Raw genomic sequence first — 10,246 nt, 5'->3', positions numbered from 1 at the left:
TGACTACAGACCAGTTGCCCTGACATCTCACATCGTGAAAGTCCTGGAGAGACTCCTACTGGCTCACCTCAACAAGCAGGTGAACACCTTTCAAGACCCATTACAGTTTGCATATCGCAATGGGCTTGGGGTTGAAGACGCCATCATCTACCTGCTTCAGAGAGCCCACTCTCATCTGGACCAGTCAGGCAGCACTTTGAGGGTCATGTTCTTTGACTTCTCAAGTGCCTTCAATACGATTCAGCCAGCTCAGCTTTGTGAGAAGCTCCATGGATTCCAGGTGGATACCTCCATAGCCACCTGGATTTATAACTACCTCACAAACAGACCACAGTTTGTGAGACTGAATAGCTGTGTGTCTGAGAAGGTGGTCAGCAGCACTGGAACACCACAAGGAACTGTACTTTCACCATTCCTCTTCACATTGTACACCTCAGACTTCCAGTACAACTCTGAGTCATGTCATCTGCTGAAATACTCTGATGACTCTGCAGTTATTGGGTGTATCAGTGATGGACAGGAAGCAGAGTACAGAGAACTGGTTGGTCAGTTTGTAAAAGGGTGCGGTAACAATAATCTCATCTTGAATACCAACAAAACAAAAGAGATGATTGTTGACTTCAAGAGGAACAAGAATACATATAGATGTGTTTCCATCCTGGGAGAGGAGGTGGAGGTGGTGGAGGAATACAAGTACCTTGGAGTTCAGCTGGACAATAGACTTCAGTGGAAATGCAACTCCAAGTACATCTACAAGAAAGGTCTGAGCAGACTCTACTTCTTAAGGAAGCTGAGATCTTCCAACGCCTGTACCAAAATGTTGCACATCTTCTATAAGTGTGTTGTTGAAAGTGCAATCAGCTTTGCAGCGAATTTGCTGGGGCAGCAGCATCAGAACCAGACATGAAGAGAATCAACAAACTTATCAAGAAAGCTGCTTCTGTGCTTGGAGTAACTCTGGAGCCGCTGGAGCTGATGGTCCAAAAAAGAATAGTGCACAAGCTGATGAAGATAATGGAGGACTCTTCACACCCTCTCCACAACACGGTGATGAGACAGAAGAGTGTGTTCAGTGAGAGGCTTCTTCAGGTCCGATGTAAGACTGAGAGGTACAGAAGATCATTTCTGCCAGCAGCCATCAGCCTCATGAACAAAGTCCAGAATTAATCATTGTTATTATTATTGTTATTATCGTTATTATTGTTATTATTATTGTTAATATCGTTATTATTATTATCATTATTATTATTATTATTATTATTATTATTATTATTATTAAAGTTGAACACAATCTGAACTACTACAATCCTGAATTTCCCTTCGGGATAGATAAAGTATTTTCCATTTCATTCATAAGTCTCTGAGTCACAGTCAACACCGAGACACAGACAACAGGTGAGTATCACTGCATCATTAATGTGTGTGTGTGAGTGTGAGTGTGAGTGCATGCATGCGTGCATGAGCGTGAGTGTGTGTGTGTACCTGTGTGGTGGGACACTGCAGGTTGATGAGGACAGCTGGGCTGGTACATTTTAGGATGTTGAAGTAGAATAAGATGGGTTTCTTCCTGTGAAAACAAGTTGTTGTGGTCATCACACACACACACACACACACGCACACGCACACGCACACGCAAACGCACACGCACACGCACACACACACACACACACACACACACACACACACACACACACACACACACACACACACACACACACACTTCTTATGATCATCACATTTCTGGACACTCAGGCGTTCTGCACAGTCTCTCTTCCCTTCGTTCCTCTCTTTGGGCGAGTATCTAACTTCATCTTAAGTAACACACAGAGCCACCAGCAGGTGGCAGCACAGGCTAAAGAACCACTGTGGATGTGTTGGGTCAGTGGCTGTGGGGGTCTTTGTCTGTATCTTTATTCTTCTAAAGACCAGAATAACCACAGCAGAGAGGTTAGCTCCACAGAGGGGGGGTCAGGTGTGAACAGGGCAGGTAAAGGGAGGAGATTCAGTGTTTACATGAGCTCTCCTCTCTGTTCTGAAAGTTCCAAACAGCATTGACTGTTTGAAAAATCACCAGCTTCATCTAAACAGAGAAACATCAACAGGTTCATCAAATCAACAGGAGAGAAACAGTCAGACACAGGAAAAAAGGATTGATAAAATGCACACAAAATTCATACAGTGAATAAACTACAAGCAACTCTGCTGCTCTTTGTCTGTGCTGCTCTTCATCTGTGCTGCTCTTCATCTGTGCTGCTCTTCATCTGTGCTGCTCTTTGTCTGTGCTGCTCTTTGTCTGTGCTGCTCTTTGTCTGTGTTGCTCTTTGTCTGTGCTGCTCTTTGTCTGTGTTGCTCTTCGTCTGTGCTGCTCTTTGTCTGTGCTGCTCTTTGTCTGTGTTGCTCTTTGACTGTGCTGCTCTTCATCTGTGCTGCTCTTTGTCTGTGCTGCTCTTTGTCTGTGCTGCTCTTTGTCTGTGTTGCTCTTTGACTGTGCTGCTCTTCATCTGTGCTGCTCTTTGTCTGTGCTGCTCTTTGTCTGTGTTGCTCTTTGACTGTGCTGCTCTTCATCTATGCTGCTCTTTGTCTGTGCTGCTCTTTGTCTGTGTTGCTCTTCATCTGTGCTGCTCTTCGTCTGTGCTGCTCTTTGTCTGTGCTGCTCTTTGTCTGTGCTGCTCTATGTCTGTGCTGCTCTTTGTCTGTGCTGCTATTTGTCTTTGCTGCTCTTTGTCTGTGGTGATCTCAGTGTCTGTGCTGTTTGTAGTGTCTTTGATACTGTGTCTGTGCTGTTCTTAGTGTCAGTGCAGGGACAAGTTCTGGATACTCACTCATTAGAAGTTCCTGTTTGACCGCAGAACTGACCGTAGCTGTCTGTAGGATAAAGAACCTTCTTTGGATCCCCATGTAGCCAGGCTGAGACAGACAGACAGACAGAAAGGAAGGGGTCTGCTGTTTTGTCTTCAGGAAACTTGGACACAGCATGACCTTACTTTAAGTAAGACCAGACCAGAACAGACTAATCATACCAAAACCAGGCTTGCCCGGATCAGACCAGACCAGATCAGACTAATCTTACCAGAATAGACTGGCCCTCTGATGCATGAATTATGAAAGCCTTGGTCAAGATTTTTTTCTCAGGTATTTTTTTCCTTCCCAGGACATGAAAAAAAATGTTTTTTTTCCAAAAACTTTTTTTTCCAAAAATATAATTTTTTCCATGAAGTAACAGACATGTCCAATCCAGTGGACTACATGCACCTAAGCACTCAACATAAAACATTGTACCAACCCCTCCCTGGAAAACCAGTACCTTTCATAAAGGTGGTCATCCCAAAAAGAGAATGGGTCGGTGTGGTCCCTGAAAACTCTCGCGCGCAGGAGTGCTCCTGGACAATGCGAGCTCCAATGTCCACGGGATCCTCTAAGAACGGACAAGCCATTTTTTTGTGAGGGCTCATTGGTCAGTGGGCGGGGTTTTTATAGTCCGCGAGTTCAATCTGGAACCTAACCTGCCCCGGAGCAGGTTAGCCGTTCAGCGTATGTTGCCATGGAGACTTGCCTCGCTGAGGAGTGATCCCGTGTCATAGAACAGGGAATCCGGAAACCTATCCTCAAAGCTACCTCGCTAGGCTTCGTAGAACAGGGCCCTGGGGACCCCCTGCCCTGCATGTTTTAGATGTTACCCCACTCCAACACACCTGATTCAAATGATCAGCTCGTCATCAAGCTCTGCCCGATAACTGATAACGAGCCATTCATTTGAATCAGGTGTGCTGGAGTGGGGTAACATCTAAAACATGCAGGGCAGGGGTCCTCCAGGACCAGGGTTGGGAAACACTGCCCTAGGATACCGAATGTACACCATGATTAGGTTGATCCCTAAAAAAATCAGCATTTCTTCCTCTGTCACTGCCAGATTTTCTTTTCCTTTCTGGAGCGCATACAAGTCAGTGCTGTGCACTATATCATCAATGAGATCTGCTGGAAACAGATGTCTGAAGAAATCTATGGGATCTCTTCTTTCCACATTCAATTTCCACTCTCTTAGAAAAAAGGAGGCAAGTCTCCATCAAAGTCATTGTCTTGGACTTTCCAGATATTTTTGCGGGCTTGAGTATGGCCAGGTGCCATGTGCTCATCTTCCACAGCTCCCTGATCATGCTGACCTTCCTCTGCATCCTGCCCCTCATCATCCTCACTTTCTGCATCCTGACTGTCTGTATCTCCATTATCCTCAGCTCCTATGTCTCTGTTCTTCTCTGGCAGCCACTCATCATCACTGTTGTCACTGAACTCATCATCACTGGAGCTGGACAGAATTTCCTGGACTATTCTGTAGGCTGCCTTATTCTTTGCTGCGTTTGAAGTCTACAAAATATGACACAATGATCATTGTAGTAACACAAACTACAACTAATCTGCACAAAAGTGTATATTCTAAATTAATAGCTTATAAATATAACAATTATACACTGACTTATAATCAAAACGGTCACAAGAAACAGTGAAGCAATTGTATGACTTGTGTTAAAAAATATGCTGGGTGATGCATGATGTCCACTTCATTAGACACATGTTAATTGTAATTTTCTACATATCAGACATAAAAATATCATATTCCAAATAGATGATATCTTTCCTTATATGTTACTGTATATCATCATATTTTGTTTTACCAGTGGGGCTCTTCCAGCATAGAAGGATTGACCGGATATGCCATTAGTGGTTGGCAGGTGTGGCTGTTTGTCGGCCGTCTTGGATTCAGAGGAAGTTTACTTGCAGTTACACTGACTGACCACTGAATTGACCTCAATGGAGTATGGCAGCAGAGGGCACTCTACAGGTTGATATGCAGTTCCACCACAGAAACCAATGCTTTAAAAGAAAATAGCTTTTTAGTAGCTGTCCACTGCAGTGACCACTATGCACCAGAGGGCTAGATCAGATCAGATCAGACCAGACCAGACTGGATCTCAGCAGACTGGATTCAATCAAGACCAGATCCAATCAGATCTGAAGCAGCTTTAAATATGAGTAAAGACTGTAACACAAAGCAGAGCAATCTCAGTGAGTCCTGATCCTGAAGCAGATTGCGACAGGAAGAGAGGACGAGGTCCTCCTCTGCTGCTCAGTGTTCATTGGTCTACACACCATCAGTCCATCAATACACACACCAACTCCATGTCCACACACTGCTTCTGACACCAGGGCTGCACGGGTCTAAAAGTCAGGACACACACACACACACACACACACACACACACACACACACACACACACACACACACACACACACACACACACACACACACACACACACTGATGCTGGTCTCCATTTTCATCCAGTCCGCAGCCTGCAGTTCTGCTCAGACCAGAGGATGGGTTCCATGGAGGGGGTTCTGTTTCTCCTGTGAGTGTGTGTGTGTGGTGAGAGTTGAGGAAGGCGGGAGGGCACACAAAGAGATGGAGGTGTGGAAAAGGTAGTTCAGGGTGATGAAGGATGGGGGGGTCTGTATGAGGTGATGTCATCGCAGATGATGTCATTGTGGATGATGTCATCCAGTTTAGAGCGGTAGAGCTGGAGTGGTGTGATCTGGAAACACTCTTTGTGTTCTCTGTGTGAGCGTGTGTGTGTTTGTGTGTGTCTGTGTGTGTGCGTGTTCGTGTGTGTGTCGCATAGAGAGAGAGAGACGGAGAGTGCTGATGTTTGCAGGCATGCTCTTTATGTATTCTCATACACACACACACACACACACACACACACACACACACACACACACACACACACACACACACACACACACACACACATTGCTGCTCTGTCCACTTAGCCTTCCATTAAACATGTCTTTACTTACACAGTGCAGGAATGAGCTCATACTACAAAATGAGGACACACACACACACACACACACACACACACACACACACACACACACACACACACACACACACACACACACACACACATAGTGCCATGATGTAGAAGAATCTTGTGAGGGTTAAAGCAGGTGAGGAGTGTGAGACCTGTCTGAGGAAAGAAGGACTCTGATCTGGTCTCAGGTTTGTACCTGACTGAGAAAAAAAGGAGGACTGTGTCATACTCTGATCTGGTTTGAGGTCTGCTGATCAGGGTCTGAACTGATTCCAGATTGAAGAAGTTTCCAGAGAGCTTTCCTGACATGAAACCAAAGCATAACAGGAAACATGAACAAAGAACTGGCTGCGTCAGGGATCAGAGACTGACCCAGAGGAACCCAGACCACCTGACTGGTTAAAGTCAGTCCTCCACTGACCTCGTGTTTGTGAGATGAACTAATGGGATAAGGAGGGGATTCTGGAGCAGAGGTGACTGGTCCTCTGGAGAGACAAACAGGCTAAACTCCGCATGTTTAACCATCTTGTGTGCAGAGGTTTCCTTCAGGGTCTGCTTCAGACCTCCCTGTAGTTTATGAAGAATCCTTCTCAGAGTCTTCTTCAGACTGCTCTGTTTAGCCTCAGATATGTTCAGCCTCAGATGAAGTCAGACTCAGACGTGGTCAGACCCAGACGTGGTCAGATTCAGACGTGGTCAGACTTAGACGTGGCCAGACCCAGACGTGGTCAGACCCTGATGAGGTCAGACTCAGACATGGTCAGACCCAGATGTGGCCAGACCCAGACGAGGTCAGACTCAGATGTGGTTAGACTTAGATGTGGTCAAACCCAGATGTGGTCAGACCCAGACGTGGCCAGACCCAGATGTGGTCAGACTCAGATGTGGTCAGAACCAGACTTGGTCAGATTCCGACCTGCTCAGACCCAGACGAGGTCAGACTCAGATGTAGTTAGACTTAGATGTGGTCAAACCCAGATGTGGTCAGACCCAGACGTGGCCAGACCCAGATGTGGTCAGACTCAGAAGTAGCCAGATTCAGGCATGCTTGGACTTAGATGTGGTCAGACCCAGACGTGGTCAAACCCAGACGTAGTCAAACCCAGACATGGTCAAACCCAGACGTGGTTAGACTTAGATGTGGTCAAACCCAGATGTGGTCAGACTCAGACATGGTCAGACCCAGATGTGGCCAGACCCAGACGAGGTCAGACTCAGATGTGGTTAGACTTAGATGTGGTCAAACCCAGATGTGGTCAGACCCAGATGTGGTCAGACTCAGATGTGGTCAGAACCAGACTTGGTCAGATTCCGACCTGCTCAGACTCAGACGTGGTCAGATTCAGGCATGCTTAGACTCAGATGTGGTCAGACCCAGACGAGATCAGACCCAGAGGTAGTCAGACCCAGACGAGGTCAGACCCAGACATGGTCAGACTCAGACATGGTCAGACCCAGACGTGGTCAGATTCAGGCATGCTTAGACTCAGATGTGGTCAGACCCAGACGAGATCAGACCCAGAGGTAGTCAGACCCAGACGAGGTCAGACCCAGACATGGTCAGACTCAGACATGGTCAGACTCAGACATGGTCAGACCCAGACGTGGTCAGACCCAGATGTGGTCAGACCCAGACAGTTTAACAGACTATTGTGCATGTGACGACTGATACAGTGAAATGATACAAACAAGTTTTGGAGAGACTGACTATAGACTGAGAATCAATAGTCAGTTTAGATCAATTGTGCCAAACGCAGGCTAATTGTAGGCTAACTCTAGGCTAACTCTTGGCTAACTGTAGGCTAACTGTGCTGACTCTAGGCTTACTCAAGACTAACTGTGCTGACTGTAGGCTAACTGTGCTAGCTGTAGGCTAACTGTGCTAACTGTAGGAAATTAAATGATGTTGTGAACAACTGCCTTGTAGTTTGGAGGTCTGTGTTATTTTTTAGAATGTTATTTCTGTTTGAAGACATGAGCCAAACCAGTGGAGTAAAACTGTAAAACAATCAGAACCTCCAAGCCTGAGAGACTGCCTTTAACGGTCTGAGCTCACACAGACTGCTTCACGCAGAAACTGTCTCATTTGGAGCTGCGATTACTTTCCTCCACTGTTCACTTCAAACACTTTCACTCAGTGTCCTCCTGATCTCCTGCTGTGCATGAGGAGCAGCTGGAAGCATCCACCAGCTCTGTTCAGACAGATTTCTCTTTCCTTCATGGTCTCTCCTCCGTTCCTCACACCTCTGTGTCTCTGAGGAGAATAACTCTGATAATCCTCCCAGCAGCGTGCTCACTCTTCCTTCTTGACATCCTCTCTGCTGTACATCACTCTCTTTTTTAAACATCGATGGGATTCAGGGAGAGGGCACACGTTGCAGAAAACAAAGATTCTTACAGTGAGGGTAAAAATCAACAGGAGACTCAGACACAGAGCTGAAGGGGAAGAAAGCATGTGCTCCATTCTTTCAAAAACACTGATCTGATCAGTTTCACTGAAAGCCAAACAGTAAAATTACTTTAGGCCCTCAGTCAGTACTGCATTAGAATAAGACATGACTCTGTAGTGGACATCACTGTATTAAAAACCCCCAAATTCAAACTGTGAGCCTCTTTAAAAACCATGGATGCTGTGTTCTGGACCACAACATGGCTCTGTAGTAGTAGAATCCTGTTGCTGATCTGACTGGTCTGCAGTCCAGATCTTTCACCAACTGAAAACATTTGGAGCATCATGGACCCAAAAATCCGACAAAGAAGACCCAGGACTGCTGAGCAACTAGAGTCTTAGATCAGACCAGAACGGGCCAACTGGTCTCCTCAGTCCCAGACCTTTACAGACTGTAATTAAAAGAAGAGGGGACACAGAGGCAAACATGGCCCTGTCCCAGCCTCTGAGAGGTGTTCCTGCCATCAGAGCTGGATAAGAGGAGCCTGGAGGTGAACACAGAGACAAGCTCAGAGTGTAACATTCATCTGCCAGGGTGAAGACAGGGAGCTGAGACACTCAGTGTCATTCAGACTGTTGGTTACCTCACTGTGTTAGCATGCTAATGTCAGCAAATAACATGATTCAACCAACAGGTCAAAGTTGGTTGGTCAGGTTCTTCCTGATTGGTTCTTCTCTGATGTTTCCTCTGAGCTCCATCAGAAGAGGTTTGTGTGTTGCTGTTTTTATCTACTTTGACATACAGTCCATATATTTCCTCAGAGCTAATGTTATCCCATGAACCTTTGCAGCTCAGAGGCTTTCCTGTGAATGTTCATCACATCTGTCCTCTTTATTAAAAATTGACCCAAACCTCCTCATGATGTCTCTGGCCTACAGTCTACAGAGAATCCTAACATAATGATGACTTTGTAAATATTTTATTTGCTTGATGGGCGTCCAACAGCCAGTTGAACAAAAACAACTGAAGCCTACTAAGGGCAAGGTCACACTGGCCATCCAAAGTGTGCACTGCTTAAGCACGATTGCACCCCCCCAGCGCTGTTCCCCAGTTGGACAGTACGCCCAGCGGTCACACTATTCCTATATGAACCAGACCTTAGCGGGTATCACACACGCACATGACCCGTCTAAGTCATCGTGAAGCGTCTGTTTACATGAAGCACAATCTCATCAGAGTCAGCACAATGAGACACAAAGAGCACTGCTACAACTTTAGAGACTTCTGGACTTATGGTAAGTCGTTTTAGTCCGACACAGCCCTCTAACACCCCTGCCTCATTTAAAATGATCGTCGAGACATGCGCTCGCGATGATTATACGACATGGATCACACGCTTCCCTGGGCTTCGGCACAATTTACGTCATGCACGCGCCATCTGTGTGCTTGTGCTCGTGCATGAAGTAAACCGTGCTGAAGCCCACCTCTCCAAAGTGTGCCAAAGCAGAGAAGTGAATTGTGCTTTAGCACAGCACAGTTGGGGTCACACTGGCCATTCGAAACGTGCTTTTGGGCTGAAGCGTGCTTAAGCACGACACGGTTTGCCAGTGTGACCGCGATTTGCCAAGTGCTGAAGTCCTTTTGGCTACAGCTGTATCCAGGTTTAGCCAGGTGCATTCAGGTCTGTCTGAGCATATAAAGCGACTCTCATTCACCTTCATCATTGGACATCAGTTGGAGAACTGATGGGTGCATCCACTCAGCTCAGAAACTTCATTCATAATTTAAATCCAGGACACACCAGGGGGATTTTGTTAGACCCTCATTATTGTGGAAATTCAACCCTGTCCACTTTTTGAAAGCCAAACTCAGAACCAAAGTGAACATGTGGAGAGTGGATGGTCCACAGGATGTAACAAACTGTAAACGCTAAGGAGAAGAAGTTCCTCTGCTGCTAGCTCAAACACCACAAGTGTCCTCACACTCC

General features: G+C 46.2%; 1 protein-coding gene across 2 annotated transcripts in view; it reads right to left on the bottom strand.

Annotated features, from left to right (window-relative positions):
• LOC141804231 (choline transporter-like protein 5-A) overlaps positions 1–10,246 on the bottom strand; it is a 34,114-nt gene that overhangs the window by 13,548 nt on the left and 10,320 nt on the right. For both annotated transcript variants that reach the window (XM_074688563.1, XM_074688564.1), the window contains exons 4-5: positions 2,823–2,907; positions 1,483–1,567 (exon numbers count right to left, since the gene is read on the bottom strand). In XM_074688563.1, the coding sequence (XP_074544664.1) occupies positions 1,483–1,567; positions 2,823–2,907 (170 nt within the window). The remainder of the gene's footprint in view (positions 1–1,482; positions 1,568–2,822; positions 2,908–10,246) is intronic.

Source organism: Halichoeres trimaculatus, unplaced genomic scaffold (genome assembly GCF_033239565.1).
Source record: "Halichoeres trimaculatus isolate MK-OKI-2021-1 unplaced genomic scaffold, fHalTri1.1 fHalTri1_scaffold_15, whole genome shotgun sequence".
Classification (NCBI taxonomy): domain Eukaryota; kingdom Metazoa; phylum Chordata; class Actinopteri; order Labriformes; family Labridae; genus Halichoeres; species Halichoeres trimaculatus.
This window is presented reverse-complemented; position numbering and strand designations above follow the sequence as displayed.